The sequence below is a fragment of the Phyllopteryx taeniolatus genome, chromosome 15, assembly GCF_024500385.1.
Source record: "Phyllopteryx taeniolatus isolate TA_2022b chromosome 15, UOR_Ptae_1.2, whole genome shotgun sequence".
Taxonomy (NCBI): Eukaryota; Metazoa; Chordata; class Actinopteri; order Syngnathiformes; family Syngnathidae; genus Phyllopteryx; species Phyllopteryx taeniolatus.
Genome location: NC_084516.1, coordinates 13,128,935 through 13,155,458, shown reverse-complemented (window position 1 = coordinate 13,155,458; position 26,524 = coordinate 13,128,935). Strand labels below are relative to the sequence as shown.

Genomic DNA, 26,524 nt, shown 5'->3' with positions numbered 1-26,524 from the left:
AATGTTCTCGCTTATTCACATCGAATTAACACACAGCAATTAATTCATTTCGAATGTTTGGTTTGAGTTGGGCGTCAGAAAATGTACACATTCAATTGCCAAATTGTGACAAATGATTGGAGGTTTGTGTCGAACCAGCAACTTAATTGGCCTAGAAGACGTTTTGTATAATTGCTATATTTTGGCAACAACAAGTGACAGATGTCAATATTTGCAATTATTCTTAAGGCAAAAATGACGCGTACATGAACTCACAAGGTTTTACATTGCCCCCCCAAAATTCACACACAATTAGAACCGTTAACTAAATTCAACATGTTCAAAACAGGCTTATTCGTGTGTGACATTTAAGAACCGACATCGTTAGGATGATTGCCAGCAATTTAACTCATAAAAGACATAATAAAAGGGCTATGCACACCCCTCGGTGCGGGTTAATATACAGGTTTGATATATATAGGCACGTTTACCGGAAATTACATCATTTGCATTAGGCTAAATGGATGGCGCCCTTGGTTTAGCTTAAAAGTTGTTTCTTTGGACGAGTTATCATCATTAATTCAAAGAACATTAACGACGGGTGTTTAAAAGTAACCTTTGGCTATAATAACATTTTCAAAAATACCACCAGAAAATAAATGGACCAGATAAATATGCGTTGCTGCATTTAATTTGGTTTATATATATTATGGAGGGGCCAAAAAGGATTATCACCTGCTTTGTATTTCTTAAAAAGCAATCCTTAAAGGGCAAAACCGAGATTACAAAAAATAAATAAATAAAAATGTCTGAATCAAAAGCAAATCAATTTCTGCTGCTGAGATCAAATTTAATAATACAAAAAAAAAAAAAAAAACATCACACACACATTCACCTAAACATGGTGTACAGAACCCTTCTTTCACAACAGGGGCCATTTTACTTTTAGAAGTACTCCAACAGCCATACTAAATGTATGGGACAACATGACGCAACAGTCAAACAAATGTTTATTATTATACATTATGAGCATTTGTGGGTTTAATGTTTTGTCCTCTGAGGTTTTATATCCTTTCAGAATTGCATGGCAGGTCACATTATTTTCAAGGTCTGTCTATGACCCACTGTCTGCATTTCCACAATCATAGCTTAAAAATATATATTTGAATGAAGATTTGTTGGTGAAAAAAATATGAAGAAAAAAAATAGCCAACACATCTGCTTTTTAAAATATTTCACAACAGTTTTGCAAGCCTTGTCACAATGTATTGTTTACACAGCCGGATTTAAAAATGTTTCTTTTCATAAGAATGATTCAGAACATCCTGGAAATTGCAAGCACGCGCGCACGCACCCACGCACACCCACGCACACACACACACACACTTAAATGGTACTGTAACACAACACAACCAAATGACTTGAGGTTATTTGTCCATCCTTTTTCACCCCTAAAAGTGCTGCAAACAATGTCAGTGTCTTTAATTTTCATATTAAAAAGTCCTTGTTGGGATGGGTTGGGGGGCCTGAGATGTGTAGGGGGAAAAGGGTTTGGGTGGGGGTTCTCCAGGCTAAGTTGGAGGACGGGTCATCTCCGAAACCTTCGAAAGGGCCTGCTGTGTGATTTAGAGTAGGGCTCCCAGCGCTTCCTCTCTGGCGGCTTGTTATAGACGTAGGCAGACGGGCCCGAGTACTCCTCGTCTGGATTCTCCTCCATCATCTGCAGCTTGGCCTCGATGGCGCGGATCTTAGCGCTCGTGCTTGATGGAGAGGATGGCAAAAAAAAAAAAGAGGACATTAGCAGGCTTATAAAGGGAAATACCGGTGCAAGAATGCCAATCATAAATGAAAAGTCTAGGAATACAAAATGGAGAAATGGAGGATACAAGATGCAGGTAAGAGGGGTAAAGAGCAGGACAGAGATGATGTGTCTGGGCGGGCATGGAGGAAGACGGTGTTTTTATTTCCACTCGTGCGAGGTATGGAGAGAGCCATTTCAAGCCAACACTAGAGACCGAGTGCTCAGTGTGTCCCGAGAAGTGCTCTCGTGATGGCATCCCGCGCCCGGAGACGAAGTCTCTCCCGCTAAGAGCCCTCACTGTGCTTCATTTAGGACGGCTGCAGGCGCCGCGATGAAAGCTCCCGAGGGCAACAGCCGCTCCCCAAAATAATAGTAGGGCTCTTCGACGTGACTGTCGATGTGGATGTAGATGATCACTGACACCGATTGTGGCTGTCTCATTTTGTAATTGGAATACTTTTATATGAAGATGACTATTGTCTGGATAAAAGTGAACCTTTTAGAAAATGCTACTGCCACAGAGGCAAGAAGTACACGATCACCAGGAGAAAAACCCAAGAGCTTCTTGTAAATGTCGTAGATTAAATATATTTAACATATGGCAAAATGCTTTAGCCGTCTTGATGAAGACACAAAATGAGCTACCTCATGGATTTCAACATGTAAGTGGATTACAATGCTTTTTCACTGCAACAAATCTAATCCAAAACTAGTGTCTAAATTTTGTTCTGAGGTCAAATATGGGGGCTGACAGAAGACCCTGCAAGGGTAAGTAGTACTTTCGAGAAATCCAGGAACCTTTGGGGTAGGGTCTGCAGTGTGGAACATATCTGAGTGGAACCTTTTACTTCCAGGAATTACAGTACACTAAAAGTTCCTGGAACTTTAAGTCGAAATACATATTTAGTGTGTTCAACTGTCGATCGCCAGCATTTGTCAAAATTGGAGATACATTTTTTTGATATATATATATATATATATATATATATATTTGATCCATCTTTTAATCCTCAGATTAAAAAAAGAGGATGATAAGAAGTATTTTTTTTCACCTTATCGACATTACATGCATAATCGCACAAAATGAATTCACTATCATTATGCATTCAGTGTTTTTTTTGGTGGCACACAATTCTTATCCTAAGAACCGTAAGAGGAACATATAATAGAATACTGACTTTTTCAGCGCTCATATACAAACACCCGCCGACCCATCAGGTATGAAATTCAACTACCGAATAACTCTTTTGTCATCTGCCTATTTCTGAAATTAGCCAAAGGTGTTGTGCGCGAGCAACATTAGTTTGCAACTTGGACACAGAAGGGGTTTAAACACTACATCAGAGCCAAAAGGTAAACAGAGCTGCGCTGCATTTTGGTGGATGTACAGATTAGCGTTAGCTTTTGATAAGCGGGAGATGATTGTTTTGTGAAGTTGTTGATGCGGTGGGGGTGTGAGCATATTTGTGTTGGGCAATAAGTCTGCACAGTAATTGATTAAGTGTAATTCCTGTCACAGACATGCAAACTGTTTTAAATTGTGTTAAAATACATACATAAAAGATTCATTTTATGAACAATGTGATTGCGTGCACTCAACTAACCTGAGGTGGTTCGTTGCCAAGGCTCCCTCGGCTCCCTCGCCGCTGCTTGACGGCTCCAAGCTAGAAGGCATCGTCTTGTCGTTACGGAAACCTTCAAACCTCTGCAGATGACAACGATGTCGATGATGGTGGCGACCAGAGAACAAACAGGACAAACAAACACACAAAAAAACACGGAGGGATGGAAAGAGACAAAAGCACAGATGTGAAATAACCTATAGGAGTGTGACAGTCATAAATGACAAAGCAGGGATTCATGTAACGCAAATTGCATTTAAAATGAAAGAATGAAGGAGTTAGCTCAGCATTTAGCAAACACAACTACAGAACATGCAGAGAGAGGCGCGCACTGAGAATAAGACTCGCCGCCAGCCTGCCGTATGCACTTATTCCAAACATCTCCACTAGTTACCTATAAAAAGAAGACCACTGTCAAGAAATCTAGATCGCAAACGTTTTAGTCCAGGGAACCCTTAAAGGGGAGAATGTTTTCAAAATGTACCTTCATAATCCCGATAGCAATTAAACTACCATGTGTACCCCCAGATGCTACTGGAATTAAAAACAGTCAATTTTCAAGGACAAAATTACACAGTGTTAATAACAAATTCAATTTTTTATTTTTTTTTAAAGAATAAAGTTATAATGCCATGAGAAAGAAATCTTCTTTTTTCAATCTTGTAATATTATGCCTTTCATTCTGGAAAAGATGCATTTAAAAAAAATTGCACTACATTCTTGAAAAAATACTCCCTTTGCATAAAAAAAAACCAACTTTATTCCAGTAATAATAGTCTTAATAGTACAAATAATATTTATGCATGGATATTGGAGAAATTTAAAGTAGGTAGGAGTAATTGGTTTATTTTATTGGCACGCACGTAAGGTAAGGTAAGCGTTTTTTTTTAAACGAAGATAAGAATTTATTGCAAATTGTTTTGCCGACTCCTAAGCTACAACTCGATGACATGTGCATGTTAGCATGTGTGACTGTGGGGTGTGATTCATCTTTATACAGGATTTCCCTCCACTATTTGCCAGTAAGCAGTCAATTGTTAAAACAGGAGTTGTACTGAGATCCCACTGGTCTCTCTGTAAACTAGTGACTGAGGATGGACCGTGAAGCATGGAGGCATGAATAGTTTTTAGCAGGCACCAAAATTCAATAGCATGCACCCTTCCGCTGGGGTGTACAGTCATACTGTACCCCATGTAAAAGAAGGCATTTCCCGCATATAATTATCAGATTGTGGGATGCCGTTACAGCTCTGATGCTGCAACTGATCGAGATCTCTGTGAAAAAGATGCCGAAAACGAGGCCAAATAAACTTGAACGTACCACTTGGTGGAATCGTGGCCTGTCCGCCACCCCCCAACATCATGGTGTCGTAAGTGCACGTTGAAGTGTTGCATAGGAACAAGCGAGTGCGACACTTACCCTTACCTGTGCGTGCGCCCAACGCACAACCAGCTTCTTAGACAGCGCCAGCTTGCCATTCAAGCACTGGATGGCTCTTTCGGCCTCCTGCAGACAAAAGGAGGATCCATAAGATGCGGCATGTCTTTAGAAAGTCGACAACTAAGGTGGAAAATGTACTATAAAAAGAAAACAGTTCAGTCTAAACAAATAAGTGACTCTCATGCCATTGTATACAAAGGCATCCTCAGTTTACACCAGTACCGACATACGTTTCAACAACACAAGAATACACGCTCAATTACTGCTGTACTGTTTCTCATTTTATTGTTTATTTGTGGCCTAGGACTCTTTTTTTTTTTTTTTTTTTTTTTAAAGAAATATTTAATGTAAATATGAATTCAATACTAGACTAGGGAGGTTCCACCTTACAAATTTGGGTTATGGGACTGTCATAAACCGAGGACGCTGTGTATTAATCAAGTACTTAATCTGGGTGCGCGAGTAAGTGTGCGTGAGTGTAGAAGATAAACACACACTTCCTTTGTATCAGTCTTCTGGGAGGACTTCATAGCCAAATGACAGACACTGGCTGTGAAACTAGATGCTTATCATGATCCCCCCAGCTCATTCTAAAACAAATACAGGCCGTCCGGCCACTCAAGTTGGGAGGTGGGGGATCTTCTCTGGTACTTTTAATACAAAACAGAAACCACTCCTGCAACAGACATTATTACGTTGTGATTATTGAACGGCAGACGTCATGACGACACATAAATCATTACTGTCAGACGTAAAAGCTCCAATGTCCAGATTTGGTCAATGTTTTTTTTCTGTTTTTTTGTCATTTATTTGATATGGCCATCACAAAATCATTGGACAAACCTGATGCACTGCTTTAAGTGTTTTGGCACGAGTGCTAATTCTTAACACTTGTCCACAAATTGCTTCAATTGTTCAGTCCCCACAAGGGTCTGTTATTTTTTATGAAATATTGACCAATCTCAAGTGTTGAAAACACCATGCTCTCTTTGATGATGCATTGTTAATGGCACAATAAACATGCAGTTTATTTTTTGTTTCATGAAACGGTGATACGGTCAATGATTGGTTAGCACATCTGCCTCACAGTTCTGAGGACCGGGGTTCAAATCCCGGCCCCGCCTGTGTGGTGTTTGCATGTTCTCCCCGTACCTGGGTGGGTTTTCCCCGGGTACACCGGTTTCCTCCCACATCCCAAAAACATGCAAGGTAGATTCACTGAAGACTGTAAATTGCCCTTAGGTGTGCATGTGAGTACGAATGGTTGTTTGTTTATATGTGCCCTGCGATTGGCTGGCGACCAGTTCAGGATGTACCCCGCCTCTCGCCCGAAGATAGCTGGGGTAGGCTCCAGCACGCCCGCGACCCTGGTGAGGATAAGCGCTACAGAAAATGGATGGATGGATGGAAAAGGTGATGCAAGGATTCCACACGCAACAGCGAAATGCAACTTGAGTAGATAATACTCATTTGTGCACAAGCTTGTGTACTGCTGTGCATTCCTATCGACATCCAATTAATCTGTGGGCTGTCACTAGGGACTGGTATAATCATCAATTAATAGATCATAAGAATTCACTGTGTGAACTGATTGTTGATTCTGATCATCTTGCAGCAAACTGAGGCAAAATGGAATCTACTACTTTGCTGCAACCAGCAGAAGCGCTGTTGATTCAGTCTCAACTTGTTTGCAGTCTAAGGAAGTCAGCATGACACTAAATTGTGAATGCGATACAATGTTAATACGACACTGGCATGGAAACATGGGAGAACATACCAGTACATACTCCACACCTCAGAACTGTGAGGCAGACAAAAAGTATAATTAAAAAAATAAAACAATAAATTAATAGATTGGTAATTTTCCCCATAGTCAATCACACTGTAGTTCAATGCCCATCTCGAGCCATACAGCGATTTCCTTATTGAAATGCTGTAAAATAATCCATTGGCACTTTTTCCACATAATTACGGTTAATATCCATCCAACCATCTTTGCTCTGTATTTCTATTATCAACATTAAATCTGTTATTGTGTTGTCCATAAAAAGAAAATAAGGTCATCATGAGGTTTCAATGATCCAAATAATGAAATAACATGGTTAACAACTGCATCATCAAGTTAGCTAAATAGGTTAGAAATAGCCACATCTTGTGTGTACAGTACCTCTCTGGTGTTGAAGTTGACAAAGCAGTAGCCTCGCGGTTGCCCCTCTAGAGGACCCGACTTATGGAACAGGAAGTCGAACTGTTTCACATGGCCAAACTTTTCTAACAGCTTCACCAAGTGATACCTGCCGGGAGAGGAAACATGTGACAGAGGACACACATAAATAACAAAAAAACTGCAGGGGTGCAAAATGAGTATGTGATTTATCTTTATTTATTCAATTAAAATAATGCTGGAACAACAGGAAACATAGTTTAGTTTCCACATCAGAAGGATTGTCATCCTGCACCCTGCTACTGTACAGTGTCAATCTGTCAAGTGCAAGGGATAATGAGAATGGCAGCTTTCCACCCCCTGACACCTTTTTAGCAGCGGGCCAGCTGGTGTGGCACGCCTGAGACAGTAAATCTTTTATTGAGACAATGCCGAGGATACGGTAGCGGGACAATGAGGGAATAAAACAAAGGAAGCCTCGAGCTCCCCTCCCGTGCGCCGTCTCTGCACAAACAACATCAAGCGAGCGACTCAACTTAGATATGCGCTCACGGAAGAGCTATGCGCCGTGTGCGTTTGGAAGCGTGGGTATGACTGGGTTCAGCATAGGAAAAATGTGTCTTCTGGGAAAAGAGGCCGGACAATGAAATCTGCGTCACCTGCCGACATCCAGGCTCTACTGGGCTGCGCTTGTGACATGTTTAGCAGCTTTCGAATGACAATGTACCAAAATCAAACCTAAATCGGAGCACCCAGTTTTATTTTTAGACTCAAACTTCAGGGTAGATTTACACGATGATCCTCGTGGCCACCGAAGCCGCGTCTGCCTGAAAAGTAGTGCGTCGTGATTTTTTTTCCACGTATTCAAGTCTTGATAGGTTTCATCATTGTCTGTCACGGTATCTATCTTATATGGGTTGTGGGGGGATGGGCCTGCTGAGCCGCAAAGCCTTAAAAGCACAACTACATTTTTTCCTGCGGTTTACCACAGATGCTAGTTCCCATTCCATTCGCAAAGAATGTCAGAGAACGTTCCCTCCCGGCCCATCACGTTCAGATGGGATCCCTCACGTTTGTCAAGTTCTGTAAAGGCTAAGGTTGAAATGTGGATGATGGGCAGTTTTGGAGACAGTTTGTGGCCCTGGCATAGTCGAATGAAGCTCCTCTGCCAGGCCCGGCTCCAGAGTCGGCGTCAGCAGGGGTCGGGGGGGGGGGTGGGGGAAAATGTATACTGCTGCTCAATAAATGTTTGATAATATTAGTTTTTTTTCCTCAACAACTAAGTCACTAATCCATCTTTTGTACCAAAACATGTTAGACCCTGTTATTCACATACACACTGCACTCGTGTACGCACTCGCTCACACACACATTGAACATTAATCGTTTTAAATGGGTATACCACGCCTGGCATTGTAAGTAAATTAAACACATGGCTTCGCTTTAGAAGAGTTGCATAGCTAAAATTAAATAATAAATAAAGCACTACTACACGCAAATCAGCTAGCCCATCAATGCATCATCACTTGTTATCAAGTACAGTTTTATTTAAATTTTACAAGTTGTTTTTACATCAGTGACAATGAATGCTAAAACAAAACTTTTATTACACCTATTTGTCATTACATTTAATGAGTGTTTTACCAAATTAATATTGCAGAGGTTAGGTTAGGCAAGCTAACAACTACCTTTGAATGAGCTATTAAAATTTTGTTGCATTTGGGCTGATGGAACTCAAAACAATACACGAAGAAATCAATAAATAGCTTCAACATTTCAAACTGTGCAGTACTCTAGGTGACTTCAGGTGAAATATTGTTTTGTTCAGTTCAACAGCCTCTGATTGTTTCTTTGTTGTTATTTTAAATCTTGAGAGGGTTTGTGTGTGTGCCTGGCACTGCAAGGATAACTGTATGACAATGTGTAGTGTGTATGGGATGTGGACTGCGACTTTCCAGGTTGCAGTAAAATTGTACTCTTGTACAGCTCCCTTGAGGGCTTTAGAGCACAGCTGACTTCTGCTTTTCCCAGACACCACCCTGCAAACCGACCTAAACACAGCTACTAATAAGTAATTGTAACACTTTACACACTAAATACAACTGATTGAAAACTGATTATTGATATTCATATATTGGATATGAAAGATATCTTTTTAAATTACAGTAATGAAAAAATCCATACCCCCCCCAAAAAAACACTTGTCAGTGGTAAAATACAGTATATAAACAGACTGATTCATATACAATGCAGACACTTCAAGAACATTTTTGGATATTCGCGAGTGGCAACAGAACCACAATGGACTGCGCCTCCTGGGAGCCGTAAAAACCACCGGAGGAAGAGGAGGAGATGGGGGCGGGAGGAAAGGGTGGGAGAACCTGCAGAGAGTGAGAGTAAAGTTCAGAGTGGGAACGTTGACGGCAAGGTGAAAGGTGGAGGCGGGAGGAGGATACGAAGAAGGAAGCGAGGTGAGAAGACGGGTAGTGGGAGCGCAACGAGGAAAGGGAAAAGTGGGGGAGTTCATTTCAGATAAGTGACCATCTCAGTGGAGAACGGAGGAGCTGCAATACAAATGGACACAAAATGTGACAAGGACCAGTTAGACAGAACACAGACAATGCACTAAATTCCCAGTTGAGGGTCTACCTAAATGAATGGCATTCTTTAAGACAAGGTATAGGACCACCTCTACGGAGCATTACAACAAGCATTTTGCAAAAGCCTGTCTAAGATTAATATCATACAATCATATATAAGGCTTTGTCGCAACACCCTAGCTCCACCCTTGGTCGCCAAGGTAACAAAAGCATTACTCTGGCCCAGTAGTACAGGAGGGCGGAGGTAGCGACAAGTGGATGTTAAGGGCGCTGTAATTCTTTATCCTTTGTGTATTTTGACCAAAGAATGTCAGTGACGTTTTATTAAGACACCTGAGAAATGTTTATAATTGTGAAAAAAAACACAATATGCCTTCTTTCAGTCACTTTAAAATAAAAGTGGAAATTTCCCAGCTAGAAAAGGCAATTTGTAGCACAGCAATGAGAAGTGAATAACAGCGATGTGTGCTCTCTCCATTTGAGCAGATAGCTGATGGTCGTTCTGTGTTCTTTTCTAGTCCCGAAATATTTTTGGGCTTATGTGGAAAAGTTCCAAGAGCTTTTGTTTTTTTTCCCTTGAATTCCAGCATAAACTTCAGCTTGACATATACCATGATGTCTCTACAGGAGGTGTGTGTTAGAATAATGACATCTAGCCTGACTCATGGTGGTATCAGTCATAGTCAAAGGAATTACAAATACCTAGTTAGGGGAGGAAAAAAAAAAAAAAAAAAAAAAAAAAAAGAAAGAGAGGCACCTACAGTATTTTGGATCTGGTCTTGAGTTACTCAATATGACGATGCAGCTGATGAATAATTGGGGTGTTTAAGAGTAAACGGCTTTATTTGAGGAATTGGTATTTCTTTGCCTCAAAGTAGCAACGTGACAAGTGTCTGCCATATTTAAGGAATTGATGGACTGAGCAATCCAACGCCGCTAAAATCCTCCATAGCAAATAATTTCACGAATAAACAATCGATTAGTAAAGTAAAAGACCTATTGAACTGCCCACACTGCTCTTCCCACAGGTAATGCTCCACTTGTGCTATTTAAGTCGAGTTTTAGGCCAAATGACGCCGTTTGAAATGCTATGGTAATTGTGACGCGACTTGACGATCCCTTCGAAATTTTGGCCCATATGAGTTTATATTTGGGCATTTTTAACTGAAACTTGTGAGCCAATTGGAGAAGGGGTTATCCCATTAGCAAACGAAATGAAAGGGATTTGGAGATATGAGAAATAATCAAGTTATACTGTTTTACTCTAATTTCACGGCATTTTTTGGACCAGATTTTCTATATGCAATACCACACAAAAAAAACTTCCCCAATAAGGTTATTAAAAATTGACTTTCCCCGGAACCCATAATCTAATTTTCTAGTTTCTGGGTGCGTTGTGCTCAAATTGAAGTGGTTATTCCAACCAGACTCGGCATTTTGACAGACTGTCATTTTTTGTGAAATCTTGTCACGTTTCTACTCTAAATTGCCAGAATAGTACTGAGGACAATATTTTATCATTATGTGAACCAACCATCACAGTAAAATTAACTGCACAATACCCCTTAAGTGAATAAAATGACATACCATATACATGTTGGAAATCATTACTTTCAAAGAACTCTTGATTACTCAGTGTAATTTATAAAAAAAAAAATAATAATAATTTATATTGGTGGAACATTACTAATAAAAGTGAACTTATGCATTACATCATTTGAAGTGTTAAGCTTTTTGCAAAAGCAAGGGGGACTTCACATTGCAGGTCTGCATTCCTCCTCAAAAGGACACAGCTCCGCTCAGTGAACAAACAAAGTGTACCGCCACTGCCAGCCAGGAGCCAATTAATCTTCCCAATCAGCAACAGGGGCCGTGGGCATTTCTCATGTTTTCTCTTCATACTGTGCCCTAGTAGCGCTATTTAAACAGAAGTGGAGCACAGGAGAGGGAAGGAAACGCCCGTCTAGACGCCCACCAGAGCTGGAGCACATACATTCTGCAGAAGCCCCCCCCAACGGGCACACAAAAACACTCTCTATCAAAAAATGACCTTCTACTCCAGCACATTGTACATTAAGGTCCTCTCAAACCCATACATTTCTGCTGGGTTCACATTTAGAACCCTGCAATTGCTATGACAACTAAGAACCAACAAGATAAGCTGACATGAATATAATACAATATACATTTGTAGTACGTTGAGATAACGATAGTAACATTTGGAGTTTGAACCCAAATTTTGGGGGAAAAAAAGGTACAATAGCAGGTTGTACAAATAATGTTGTATCACTGTTATTAGTTTCACATTGGTAAGATTACCTCTTTTTGTTCCCATTCCCCCAATGGGAAGGGTAGGACTGTCAGCCAGTCTTGACCAACATTTTTGAACGAAGGACTTGGACTTGAATCCTCTTTGACTGGTGTCAAGCATTTGAGTGCATGTTTGTGCTGTTTTACTGAAGGGGCACTGAGTGAAGATATAGATTGGTGCATTAGCTTTTCATCCAAGCCAGGAAGCCGCCAAATGCTTGTCAGTTGACGGGGTGTGTGTGAAAGTAGAAAAAAAAAAAAAGTAAATTAAATCAAATGGCTGACATTTACAACTGCTCCTCATTTGCCATTAAAATGAAGAGAGTGTTTAAGTATTTTGTTGTTCTTTTTAATGTATTAAAAATAGAATGGTTAACCTAACTATAATTGTGCGAAAATGTATAGTGGTACTGTGAATTACGAGTGACCCGTCTTAAAGGTTTTTCAAGATACAAGCCGTCGCTCGGCTGTTATTTTGTCTTCGAGTTCCTAACTACATTTCAAGTTACGCGTGCAAGATGTTGCCAGCGAACTTCACAGCAAGCAGCAGCGTGGCAGATTCTTCAAAAAAGTGTTTGCTTCAAGCTCTTCATTGCCACTCCTAGTTGAGGTTTACTGTAAAACTATAAATAAAACAAAGAGAACTGTTGCCTATTTAACCAAACCACATAACTGTCTGATCAAAGTCTGCTAGCTTAATGCTAACACAAAATGCAAAACACCATTGACTGGCTAACGGAACTGGCATCGATGTTATGGTGTTGCAACCCTTCAAGCAATGGATATTTGAAAACAAATAGTGCAGCAACACACATGTAGATAAACAGACCTATGCTTTATCCTGTGAAAAACAACTATTATTACTGCAGCTTACTAAGCGTAGAAGAGACTGTCTTCTTTGTGTATTTATTGTGCAAGTATTATACTGCCCCCTGGTGGCCAAGGTACACACACACCAGGAGCAGCTGCACAACGAATGAATGGAATCATGATGCACAAACTGTTTAATTCTTTACTTGCTATTTAATTATGCTATTACTGTATGTTTTTATAAGTGCTATTTTCTCATATAAAAAATATGCCAACTTTTTGCATTGGTAGTGCTTTATTGGGGGCTGGAACGGATTAATGGTATTTCCATTCATTTCTATGGGTCACGGAAAGGTGGTCCAGGCACCACTGTATTGTGAGTGTTATCATGCTAAAATATTGGCTGTACTGATAATATAAGTTTTATGCCACAACCTGTGGTATTCATTATTGCCAAAATATAAATTAATTTCAGTGGAAAATGTTGTTATGAAGATATACAGTGGGTACAAAAAGTATTCAGACCCCCTTAAATTTTTCACTCTTTGTTACATTGCAGCCATTTGCTAAAATCATTTAAGTTAATTTTTTTCCTCATTAATGTACACACAGCACCCCATATTGACAGAAAATAAAACGGAATTGTTGAATTTTTTGCAGATTTACTGAAAAAGAAAAACTGAAATATCACACAGCCATAAGTATTTAGACCCTTTGCTGTGACATTCATGTATGTAATTTGTGTGCTGTCCATTTCTTCTGATCATCCTTAAAATGGTTCTACACCTTTATTGAAGTCCAGCTGTGTTTGATTATACTGATTGGACTTGATTAGGAAAGCAACACCCCTGTCTGTATAAGAACTTACAGCTCACAGTGCATGTCAGAGCAAATGAGAATCATGAGGCCAAAGGAACTGCCTGAAGAGCTCAGAGACAGAATTGTGGCAGGCACAGATCTAGCCAAGATTAAAAAAAAAAAATCTGCTGCACTTAAGGTTCCTAAGATCACAGTGGCCTCCATAATCCTTAAGAAGACGCTTGGGATGACCAGAACCCTTCCTAGAGCTGGCCCTCCGGCCAAACTGAGCAATCGGGGGAGAAGAGCCTTGGTGAGAGAGGTAAAGAAGAACACAAAGATCACTGTGTTTGAGCTCCAGAGATGCAGTCGGGAGATGGGTGAAAGTTCTAGAAAGTCAACCATCACTGCAGCCCCCCACCAGTCGGGGCTTTATGGCAGAGTGGCCCGATGGAAGCCTCTCCTCAGTGCAAGACACATGAAAGCCCAAATGGAGTTTGCTAAAAAACACCTGAAGGACTCCAAGATGGTGAGAAATAAGATTCTCTGGTCTGATGAGACCAAGATAGAAATTGTTGGCCTTAATTCTAAGTGGCATGTGTGGAGAAAACCAGGCACTACTCATCATTTGTCCAATACAGTTCCAACAGTTAAGCATGGTGGTGGTAGCATCATGCTGTGGGTGTGGCTTTCAGCTCCAGGGACAGAAAAACTGGTTGCAATTGAAGGAAAGATGAACACGGCCAAGTACAGGGATATCCTGGACGAAAACCTTCTCCAGAGCGCTCAGGACTTCAGACTGGGCCGAAGGTTCACCTCCCAACAAAACAATGACCCTAAAATAACGAAGGAGTGGCTTCAGAACAACTCTGTGACTGTTCTTAAATGGCTCAGCCGGAGCCCTGACTTAAACCCAACTGAGCATCTCTGGAGAGACCTAAAAATGGCTGTCCACCAATGTTCACCATCCAACCTGACAGAACTGGAGAGGATCTGCAAGGAGAAATGGCAGAGGATCCCCAAATCCAGGTGTGAAAAACTTGTTGCATTGTTCCCAAAAAGACTCATGGCTGTATTAGCTCAAAAGGGTGCTTCTACTAAATACTCATCAAAGGGTCTGAATACGTATGGCTGTGATATTTCAGTATTTCTATTTGAATAAACTGCGATTGGCTGGCAACCAGTTCAGGGTGTACCCTGCCTCCTGCCCGATGATAGCTGGGATAGGCTCCAGCACGCCCGCGACCCTAGTGAGGAGAAGCGGCTCAGAAAATGGATGGATGGATATTTTAATAAATCTGCCAAAATTTCAACAACTCTGTTTTTTTTTGTCAATATGTGGTGCTGTGTGTACATTTAGGGGGAAAAAAGAACTTTAATACAAACAGAGAAAAATTAAGTGGGTCTGAATACTTTCCGTACCCACTGTACCAATGTCACAGAACAGACTGTGGTCCATGTTATAAAACTGTGATATATATACACAAAATAAAGCAAAAACACACAAACAGACATGGTCCAGGTCCAGGTTGACAGAGAGAGAGTAAACAGGGCAGGTGGGTGAAGAATGATGGCTGCCGCTTTTGCAGAGCAGGTTCACGCCTCACTGCCTCTGTTTCACACACCCAAGCCCCTGTCTGCTCAGTCTCAGTCTGCAAAACACACACACGTACACTACACACGCAGTTCATCAATCATGTGTGCACACACAATGCAGTGCCTCTCTCTGGGAGGCGGATAAAGGCAGGTTCAGAAGGCAAAGTTTGGGATTTATAAGGCAGACTGCCAACATCAGTCTTGCATTGACCACTTTAACGCTGCTTACAGTTGGCAGCTTCACGTGTGTGAGTCAGATTTGTTAGTTTTGGGTGAAAAGTGGATTTGTGTTACATTCTGACCACGTCTTACTATTGTGGGGGGCAGTTATTTGTCATGTCACTAGTAGTGATTTGACCATTGTATTTACACCAACAGTATCAAATTGCAGATTAATAAGGTAACAAGATCATATACTCACTCAGTGATTTTGGGATCGATGTTGCCTATCCACAAGCGGTTTCCATCATGGGCCCCACTGTCTGAAATGATGGAGGCATTTTCCATAGTCTCTGCTGCAGACGACATGTGTCCACTGACAAGCAAAGTAAAAATGAATCTAGTTTTACAATTCAAAGCATGCAAAATTTAACTATTATTCTATAAACTTGAGTGGAAGACTCTTATGACTCTTATTGCAAGAGACCTTTATCAGTTTATTTTATTAAAAAGTTAAAGCTCAGTTCTAAGTATATCATTATAATACCATGATTCCTCATGGTCAAAAAGTATTTTTTAAACACACATGGTGCCAAAATTAGAAATTTTGAGTGTGGTTTAAAAAAAATAAATCACTGGTAAAAACACTGGCTCTCATGTCAACTAGCGCCTAAATTACAAAACTTGTATTAACCTTTAACCACTGCGAGCTGCTCGATATGAATTAGTGTGCTCGACAGCAAGCAAGTCGTCATGAAATTGGCAAAATCGGGCATCGAAAGTTGATTGTTGCTGTTTTCTCGCAGGTTATTAGCGGTTAGCATGTTTAGCGCTTACCTCCTCGCTCAAACAGACCTGCAGCTGTATGTCGGCGGCTTCTTCTCCAACCGAACTTTCTTCTAATCCCGTTTTCGGGATGCTTTGGTGACGTCAAATAATAATAGTGCTCATTCTAAATCCACCAGGTAGATTACTGATATTAAATAAATGGGATGCTTTGTTGCTTTGAGGGAGCGGCAGTCAACTTGCTACCATCCAACAACATAGGCGCACTGTGATTCCGTAGGGTTTGTGATTAGAGCGCACTCGTTTTTGAATTCCGCAGGTCCCGAACGCACACGGAGTAGTTGTAGTCTGGGACGTCCCCGCTTAGCCGGCACAGACTGTACAATACTTCAAGCGCCACAGTCTAAAAAAAAAAATAAAAAATCAGTCGAGGGAAGATGACGACATGAACGTCAGTCTTAGCTTCCCCGTAACATGCTCTTGTAAAGAATTGTAAGTAAGTGGGAATATTTTGTTATTTTTTTACCGAAATGGTATGTGTTTGTCAGGTGTTATTACTGTAGATATTGCTATACCATGTTTCCGATAATTGTTTGTGAGTTAATGGCGTGTTTTGAGTCGAGAAAGGGGAGGAAACTTTACACGTCGACCTTCACACTGCTGCAATTGAATAAACTTTACTTAAAAACAAATGCAGTATACCTTTACATAATAATATCGCACTCCCATGTATATTGGGTATGATTCAAATATGATATTTAGTTTAAATTTTTTTTTATTCATTCTTATGGTGACAGTTTGAATTGAATGTACGCCATTGAATGTCACGTGATTATTAGTTTCATCATATTAGGACAGTTTTGTCATATTTATGCATATCATATAATTGTTATAGTAGATTTCCAATATTTGGAAAAAAAGAAATGAGGAATTTCGCTCTCATTGGTTAATTATTGTTATGGAATTCCCCTCACTTGACGAGTTATATATTTCTCTATCATAATATTCTATATTGTCCTTTTGGCTCACAGTGATATGTTGCCAAGCCCAATAAATGTTGTGTCCTTACTGTAATGGCTAGCTATTGCTATTTATTGAAGAGACGTAACAATGTACAAATATGACACGACAATGGTGAAATAACCATGACATGCAAGTTAGATAGCATTACAAATATTGTGTTTTCATCCTGGTTTTGTTTGATGGCGCTGCTTTGAGATTAAACCAGGAAGAGCTTGATCAGATATAATGTTTTGTTCACACCAGTAAAGTGTACAAAGGAGAGCTCATGCGGGTTCACCCACTGCTTTGCTGATGTAGGTGAGGTGTGAGTGCAGCTGCATTTCCAGGATGTGAGGCAACAGTATCCCATTGACCACCTGTGCTCCACATTTTCTGCTTCGCTTCCCTTCCAAGGAGCTCCGTCAGCGTCCCACATCGTCGCCGATCTGATTTACCACAGTTGGGTTAGATCGTATCAGCTTGTCAGGAAAGCCTGTTAGGAGTTTAACATGGGATGCAGTGGTGGTCCACTGTTATGTTTTGAACATATTTGAATATCATTTCATCAATGTGCTTCATAGGTTTGCTTTGTGATTTTTAAAGCAGTATTGACTTAGACTACAGCAGAACCGCTACTCTTAAGACCAAAAAACATAATATAAAACATGGCATTTTATTTGTTGGCTAGCTGGCAGCTTATTAAAAAAAATTACATTATGAGCAATTGTACAGACTTGTTTTTTTGTTTGTTTGTTGTATTGGACAGCTGTAATATTCGTATTCAGGAGATATTGATATGATATCCTGGGTGTCCCAAAAGTCACAATACATATCCTTTTTTTCCCATTTCATTTCAGGTATCATTCAGATGGAGTGAGGCCATCAGCATTTGACAGCTTGGGCTTTGCAGTTTTGCACAACCTAAAGTTGGTACGGCAAAAGCTTTATCACTCTCCGAAGTGTCTGGTCAATCGAGCTTTTGTTGATGCTGAGTTCCAATTCAGACCTCCATAGACCTTGCCTGGCTTTGCTGTTGGAGTTCAGCTCATTGGTGTACCAACGTCAATTGGCGAGCCATGGGCAAGGGAATGATATGCTTACAAAAACTGTAAAGCCTAATTTGTCAAATGCTGATGGCCTCACGTTTGTCCGAATGATACCTGAATTTAAATAGAAAAAACAAGGGTATAGGGACTTTTGGGACATCGTGTCATGCAATTAACATTGTATATGATATTTTGTCCCACCATACTGTGTGCAGATAATTTACTCTGCCACACATTAAAGTGCAAGGGCCAGAAAGGTATTGATTTGGGTTGTGTGTTAAGTGAAGCACATGGATAACTACTGAGAACTGGGAGGAATTTGAACATTTTCCCTCCCTTGCGATCAGTCAGCAACGGCCAGATTCTGAGATGTCTCTGAAAATGTATCCTGAGCGATTATCCTGTGAGGGCAGCACAGTGCAAGAGCGGTTAGCACATCACCCTCACAGTCACGACTGTCCCAGGTTTGACTCCTGGCTGAGGCGTTCCTTTGTGTAATGGGGGTTCGAGTCAGGGATCCGGCCTTTTTGTGATGAGTTTACATTCTCCTTGTTCTCGCATGGTTTTTCTGTGAGTACACCGGGTTCCTCCCACATTCTTAAAATATGTACAGTATGTTGGTTTTATTGAAGACTCTAAATTTACCCATGGGTATGAATGTGAGTGTGAATGGTTGTCTGTATGTGCCAAGCGATTGACTGGCAATCAATCCAGAATGTACCCCACCTTTGGTCCAGTCATACGGGATGGGCTCTAGCTCACCTGCGACCCTTGAGAACTATAGAAAATGGATGCCTGGATGGTATAGAAAACTAGACAAAAGTCTACATGAAGTGCAGAACTGTACATACGTTTTTTTCATCAGATGGCAGCAATATTTGTATTTATTTCGGGTGTATTGTTACTGTATCGGAGGAGCTATTTTGAGCAAATCCGGATAAAAATGTTCATAGAGAAATTCTTTTTGCCATTTGAGTCACTGTGTAAATGCCCGGAACGTAAATGGCGCTGTCCCGTTTGTTTAATTAATTAATTGCGGCGTTCTCTGTGCACCAGGAAATGGTCTGCTAGCCAACATATCAACAATCAAAAATACTCTGCACGCACTTTTTGTCAGTCAAAATGAAATCCTGCCGCAACTAGAGAATCAATCTTCTGTATACGTGCTGAATAGATTAGTAGTTTATGTTGACTTATGTTGTGTTACGATTTTGCACAAGGAGTTAACTGACTGTAAGCAGGACACTTTTTGTTTATTACTGTTAGCCGTATTAATTTCTACTGCACTGTTCTTGTTAGAGCGCAATCTACCGATTGCAGAAACTGCTGCCCACTAAAGAAAAAAATTAATTTGTTTTTTTGTTAAAGAAATGTTTTAACAGTGCAACCTTGGTGGAGGTCTGTATACTACTGACTGCTGTTCTTGTTTGTTGATTTATCACAGCAGTATTAAGCCACATTCCTTTTTCAGTCCAGCACAGTGTTATGCTTTTCCCCGTTAAGCTCACGAGGAGTTCTTCACAGCCAGTGACATTGAAAGACTGGCTTTAGTGTGTTTGTGTCTGTAGGCTTTTTGTTGCTCCAGAGTTTGTCTGTACTTGTGTGCACTCTTAGGTTCAACGGCACAGTTCACAGTCTGCGAGGTGGGAGGTGGTGAGTCCATCATAAAGTAAGAGGGGCTGGTCTGCTATATGTGTTCTTTGGAATGGGAGGGTCCCCTTTAGGAATCCCCAAACATCTGACTGTATGTGTGCTTCAATGGGAGAACAAACTGTGACTGTATAGTGCCAGTGCAAGATCTATGTCTACCTCCTACTGGCTGACTTGGGCTATTACCACTTTTTAAAATAAACACAGGTACAGTAATAACAAAAGGATTGTCCTGAAATTTGATAAGAAAATAAAAATACTACCAAAGCCATACTCCTCATTTTTAGAGCGTTATTATTTTTAACTAAAATATGATACACAACTCCAGTGAAAAAACATCTTATTTTTTAATTTCCATTAAATAACTTTTTTTTTTTTTTTTTATTTTTTTTTTTTACTGTATTCAATTGGTAATTTAAAATGTTTGTGTTCACCTTTTTTGTAGTTTTTTTTTCTGACAGCAACCTGTTTTTTTCCTCTCAATGTTGATGGGCATTCGTTCAAGGATGTTTCAGTTACTTTTTGTGAGCAACCTCCACCCATTGAATAGATAAATGAAAACAAATGAGCAAATGTATTGAGGAAATTAATTGGGTATATATTTTTAAATAATTAACGTTAAATAAAAGTCTAAAATTCCATAAAGGTCATTACAGTAAAATAGTCAAAAAATTAAGGATAATTAATTTATGATTATGTAGGTTTGTTTGTTGCGTGAAATGTTCTCTTTTTTGTGTGTTGATATGGTTACGTGATATTCCAAGGATGTTTATATTTTAAAAATAAGTACAATAAAAATATTTTCAAATTGTCTAAAATATTAAAATGTACAAATTCTGGTGTAGGGTTGGAAAAATTCTAATTATTGCATCACCTTACAGCCTTTTCAAATTTGCAGGGTCAGGAAAAAAAGGATTACATTTTCCATAGCAAATTAATTTTAAAAAATTTATATGTGCATGTTTTTGTATCAAGGGTCATCGTATCAGTGTTAATTTATTGTGCATGTTTAAGATGATATTAACTGTGCTTCCTTTGTGTGTATTTTAAGAATCAACTTTGGCATGGGAAAAAAAAAATTGCGGACATATTTCCAGTATATATGATGACATGTTTGTGTTTGTATGTTTACTTTTGTCAGTAATGGCAGTGAATCATCTAAGCCGACTGCGTCCACTCCTGTCTCAGTCCCTGGTGCGACCACTCAAGTGTACCCCCGTGGTCCCCGTAAGGCTCAGCGGCTCAACGTTGTTACCCAGAGCCCCGTGCCACCCCTCTACGTGCGCTCGACTTTATGCCACCAAGAAAGCTAAAGGTTAGTGTGGAGTGACTTTTGGGCCGTGTTCCTTGCTGAACAGTCTTTCCCATCCTCCTCTTAGCCAAGACAAAGGGACAGGCGGCAAAGATGAATATTAGCGCCGCTCTGGTGGAAGACATCATAAGTCTGGAGGAAGTGAAGGAAGACATGACGGCTGTTGTCAATGCGCTCAAAGATGACTTCACACGCAACCTGAGCATCAGAACTTCACCAGGTATTATTTCACCCTTATCCTCTATCCACAAACTCAACATTTTATTTGATGAAAACATAAGCTAATTCAACTGATTTTTCAACTACACTACCACTTTCTTTACATATCAGCAACATAATCATGATTTACAGTTTATATAATTTATAGATAAAACTCCCCTCCACACACCTTGTTTTCATCAAGGTGCACCCCATATGGCCTTACCTTGACCCCAGTTTGACCATTGTTTCCCCAACTACATCCAGGTCATGACCTGGTGCTTCCATCCTCAAAAGATGGGCGGTCGCCTTGGCATAGGGGCTGTAGGGGCAAAAGAAATGGAAGGTCTAATAGGCAAAGCTAGTAGATTCATACAATTTTACATACTTACTTTACATTTCTACTGCAGTTAGCACGTCTGCCTCATAGATCTGAGGTTCACGGTTTTACTCTTAGCTACCTGTGTTGCGTTTGCATGTTCTCCTCATACTTGCGTGGGTTTTATCCAGGTACGCTAGCTTCCTCCCACATCCAAAAAACATATATGTGTGGAAAACTCAGAATTGTCCGTAGGTGTGAATGTGAGAGCCTCTTGCCCAAAGTCAGCTTGAATAGGCTCTAGCTCAACTTTGAGCCCTTATGAAGATAGGTGCAAAAGAAAATGGATGGATGCATTTATGCCATTTTCTACATGCAAACTGTATTTTAAGTCACTGAAATTGTATTTCTTTGGAAACTCCCAGACTGAATATTTTTTTTCAATTTTAAGTAACTGAAAAACTACAACGCTTATCGTATTCCGGGTCGCGGGGTGCTGGAGCCTATCCCAGCTTACTTCGGTGGTGTCTCGCCTCCTTTGGTATGATGTCATCTTTATCTTCTTACATAATGCAATATACAGTGGGTCCTTGGCTTAACCATGGTCCAGTCCCGTCATTCTACGTTTCAAAGTTCCAAAAGGCGTGCACTGAACGAGTTAGCCCAGAGGCCCAGAGGCAAAGTATGCCATCAAGAGACACAAGAAGGCATGCTTAATTACTGTCGTAGTACCATTTTACCGTCTGGAGGTTTTTTACTGATGGCCTAGGTGTGTTTTTCATACAAATCTTTACAGACAATATGAGCAGTGAATATCAATTGATATTCACTGCTCATATTTGTCCTTCTCCTGACCACCTTTCTTTTTCATGTTCTGGCTCAAACATTTTCAATTACATGTCCGTTCAAACCAAAAAGAACTCTCAATTCCATCTGCTTCCTCTGCCTGCATCCGTCCATCTGTCCATCCGCCTCTCTTCTGTCCAGCTGCATAGTAATCCAGGGAGGCAGCAGGATTTAGGGCTGACAGCAGGGATGAGATGGTGGAATGGAATGACGTCAGTTGTCCGAGTGAGCGTGGATGTGTGTGCGTCTCGTGCGCAAGTGTATCTCTGTGCGTTTCCCACTAATTTCTCATCTGGATTTAATCAGCAGTAAGTGTGGATCTAGCTGTATGAAAGTCTGTACAAAGCAAGAGATAGATGGAGAGAGAACATCCATGGGGTTGTTGTGGTCAAAGCTCAGTTGGCAGAGGAAATATAAATGCAGCATCTCTCTATTGGTGCTTTAAAGGATTAGTTTGACTTGTAGGGAAATGCACATATTCGATGCAGTCATCCTTTAGGCAGTCGAAAGCCTTCAAAAAGAAGAAAGCACTGGAACATTTGCTGTGACACATTTTAGTTCAATGAAGACCTATCAAAATGTGTACAATATAAGAAATTACTGTTTTTGTTGCTGTTGGTTTTTTTCTTGTTTAAATTCATCCCTATGTTCCATATTTTTAAAGTGTTTTTGTAATGTGGCTTGTCTTAATGAATTTGATGCTCTTGGGACCAGCAAAGATGTGTTTCATGTATGCTAACTACTCTTGCTTAACACTGCTTTGTGTAATGTTTTGTGTTACAGTGTATTATTTAGCATTAGGATGCTAAAACACATTTGTTGCCTCAACCAGTTTGTGTTTTCCATCTGGTTTAAGGGCCCCTATATGATTGTTATAGAACATCCATGACTCGTGATAGTTTTCCTTTATTGCCCTACTGTTAAACACTAACATTAAATCTCTAAGTGCAAATGATTAAATTTGGCAGATAAATGAAATGTCTTATTACAAAGTAACTGGATACTATATCAGTAGAAAGTAAGTATCAGGGCCCCACTGAAAGTAAGTCTTAAAGTAACAAGAAAACTGTCTTAATGACGTAATTATTTTTTAATGAAACGTATACAGTATCCCAACAGACCGCTTTGTCCACCTAAATGCGGTTATCCATTTATGTTAATGTTAGTTCTTCATGGTCCCAAAATAATGAATTTTGGCCAAAAAAAATGCAACTTTATTCTTGCCAAAATGACACTTACGTATAATTAAGATTACAATATCACTAATATTAAAGGCAATGAGGATGAAGCCATTCAGTTAATTTTTTCTTGTAACATTCAGGCTTCATTCTTGTAAAAATGTTGCCTTTCTTTCTATTACAATGTTGTAACATTAATTATATTAACATTATATTAAAAAAAGACTTCATGGACTTTTTTTAAAGTTCTCTTTAGTTGACCTTTTTCCTCATGGTATGACCTTTTTCTTGTAACAGTCCCACTTTATTAGTTGGTCTTTTTTTCTTAAAAAACGCCACTTTATGCTCCTAAAATGTGTCTTTATTATTGTAATGTTTTGTTCATTTTTCTATTACGTTAATATTGTAACATTGTTCCCCGTGATTTTATTCTAATAAAGTTTTTAAAAACTTTTATTTTTTTAATTTTATCTTTCTATTCTCGTAAACCAGTATTAACTTTTCTCTCAATATTACAATATTGATTGGCTGGCAACCAGTCCAGGGCGTAGCCTGCCTCTCGCCTGAAGTCAGCTGAGACAGACTTCATCACACACGCAACTCTAGTGAGGATAATCGTTGTAGAAGTTTAGTCGATCTAAACTATAACTTTTTTTCCCGCTAAATTTGGACTTTATTCATGTAGTATATTCCCCCCCCCCCCCTCCTCCTGTTCTTTTCAGTGTGGCCCTGTTCATTGTTTTTAACAAATGTGAAAAAATCATTTAATTTGTAAGAGTGAGCCAAGAGAATAACTAATAGGCTTTATTCCATCAATACCTAATTAAGTAATGGATTCTTTTTCAATGAGACAATCTGAACTCATGCAATACAATACTTTCAATTTGAATGTGAATCAGTAATCCACCTGTCACTCATTATGCTTTTCAAATGCTAAACCCAATGTTTTTGTCATTATTATAATATTTAATGTTTTCTTTCATGTTAAGTAATGTGGTTGAGATTTCTGATATTCTCCCTGCCAGACCTCTTACCTCTGCCTCTAAAATGAAATGGTAAAGAAATGGTCGCATGTCTGGCCGGCCTAAGTGCTAACAGATGTGTAGGTGCGCATCGTCAAGGCACAAGTAACAAAGACGGACAGGGAGAAGGTCACAGCTATGCACTTGAAACCCTGAGACCATCTTTATCCTCTACATGTCTTCTTCTGTATCGGACCCTTGGAATCAAATAATGAAAAGATCGCATCAAGAAAATGACTTTCACCTCCCTTTCAATCCCCCCAAACACACACACACACACACACACACAAATGAAGCACACTTTCAGCAGCATCATGAGTTGCAACCTCCACAGCATAAGCAGGCATGGAGTGATGTAAGGCAGAGGTGGAAGAGAAGGAAACAACTGCGTCTCAGGTTACCCAGATGGAAGGGGAGGGGAGGGGAGGGTGGGGGGTCGAGGTCAACACACCTTTACTTCTCTCGTCACTGAAGGACGGCGAGGTGCTCATAAAAATAACCTACATTTATCATCTTGAGACACATTTGTTATTGGTCACTATGTCATCAGACAAAAATATTTTCAAACCAAAACAACAATACAAAAGCAGTGTTTCCCACAAGGGCGTAATCTATTTGGTGGGCACCCGGCGGCTGGCCCGGTTGGAGGGTCACGGGGATCTCTTTTAGTCCATCAATGTTTACGACCAAAGAAAGGAGTTTGATTTAGATTTTAATGGAATACAGTAATTTTAATGATGCTAAAACACATAAACAAACACCAAATAACATAAGAAAGTCAATTTAAAAAATTACAACCGCTGACTTAAATAACTACAAATTCATGTAAACTGTAATGTCAAACACCAAATAACTTAAAGGAAATTTCAATAAAAATATAATGGCTTACTTAAAAAAGAAATACGGTAGGTAACAATTCAAAAGGCGTAATAGGTCTTATATTTTCTTGCACAGTTTGTGCTCTTCACTGGCGCATTTAATTTTTCATAGGTTTACATAGTCCACATGATCGTGTCCATTAACAGATATTTTGAAGCAGGCGGCCAAGTGCTCTCCTCGTAAGCAATTGCGGAGGTCTGTTTTCACCTAAGGATTAATTGAAAAGATACCTCAAAACTGCACCCATAAAAATAAGTTTGAAAGATGATTTTGCTCATTAAAATGAATGAATGAAACGCTTACCCTATTCCTTGTTCAAAAGTGAGTGTGAGAGATGCTTGGTCTGCGCCGACATGCCCGCCGTTTCAAATAGTCTTTTCTGTAAACTTCTGCTCCACACCCAACAAAGCCCTCCTTACTCCCTTCCTCATTCTGCACAATCAACAAACATCCCTAAAATGTAGAGCAATAATCAAATTACAAAATGAACCCAAAAAAATAAAAATAAAACATAGTTAGAAATAACTGAAGATATAATGCAGCGACTAAATTTACTGTGCGGTGTCACATACAGCCATGACTTAAACTGAGGCATTTTAAGCCAATTTGGGTCAAATGCAGTAGTTCGGTGTTTATTGTTAGCTGATGCAGTCATGATGGCAAAGGAGAAAAGGACCAGCCTCGTGTTAAGTCCTACTAGTCTCACCCGTTGCTTCCAAACTAGGATACTCGACAGCATGTTGGCGTGTATCCTCAGGACGAGGCTTTTTCACGATTCGCTTGAAATAATTTTCACTATTCGTCTGTGTGAATGAGACGTCATTCGCGTCAGCTAACGAGCAGAACCGCTCCATGCAATACGAACATAGAGCGAGTTGCTACTGTCTATGCACGTTTAGCTTCTAGCTACGTTAACAGACAGACAGCGTAATATAACATATTCGAACTGTTCGAACTTCTGGACTTGTTTGGTGACACAGTTGTATTTTATTTAGGTAACGCATAC

General features: G+C 39.9%; 2 protein-coding genes across 13 annotated transcripts in view; one reads left to right on the top strand and one right to left on the bottom strand.

The window, feature by feature from the left end:
- Positions 1–804: 804 nt before the first annotated feature.
- rbm18 (RNA binding motif protein 18) lies at positions 805–16,337 on the bottom strand. 3 transcript variants are annotated; one of them, XM_061747427.1, is made up of 6 exons: positions 16,118–16,337; positions 15,543–15,656; positions 7,011–7,137; positions 4,829–4,909; positions 3,385–3,485; positions 805–1,739 (listed from the first exon to the last, which is right to left on the bottom strand). In XM_061747427.1, the coding sequence occupies exons 2-6, from the start codon at positions 15,647–15,649 to the stop codon at positions 1,568–1,570; spliced, it is 588 nt and encodes a 195-aa protein (XP_061603411.1). In that variant the 5' UTR covers positions 15,650–15,656; positions 16,118–16,337; the 3' UTR covers positions 805–1,567. The 3 variants fall into 3 exon arrangements, with proteins under 3 accessions (XP_061603411.1, XP_061603410.1, XP_061603409.1); XM_061747426.1 differs by having other exon boundaries at positions 4,823–4,909; positions 16,136–16,335; XM_061747425.1 differs by having other exon boundaries at positions 4,823–4,909; positions 16,118–16,334.
- An 87-nt stretch (positions 16,338–16,424) lies between these two features.
- Positions 16,425–26,524, top strand: part of mrrf (mitochondrial ribosome recycling factor) — a 32,701-nt gene continuing 22,601 nt past the window's right edge. The window contains exons 1-4 of one of the 10 annotated variants that reach the window (XM_061747418.1): positions 16,434–16,558; positions 17,387–17,527; positions 20,906–21,079; positions 21,144–21,296. In XM_061747418.1, coding sequence (XP_061603402.1) covers positions 20,908–21,079; positions 21,144–21,296 — 325 coding nt within the window. In that variant the 5' untranslated portion in view covers positions 16,434–16,558; positions 17,387–17,527; positions 20,906–20,907. The other 9 variants (XM_061747419.1, XM_061747423.1, XM_061747416.1 and 6 more) reach the window with 9 other exon arrangements.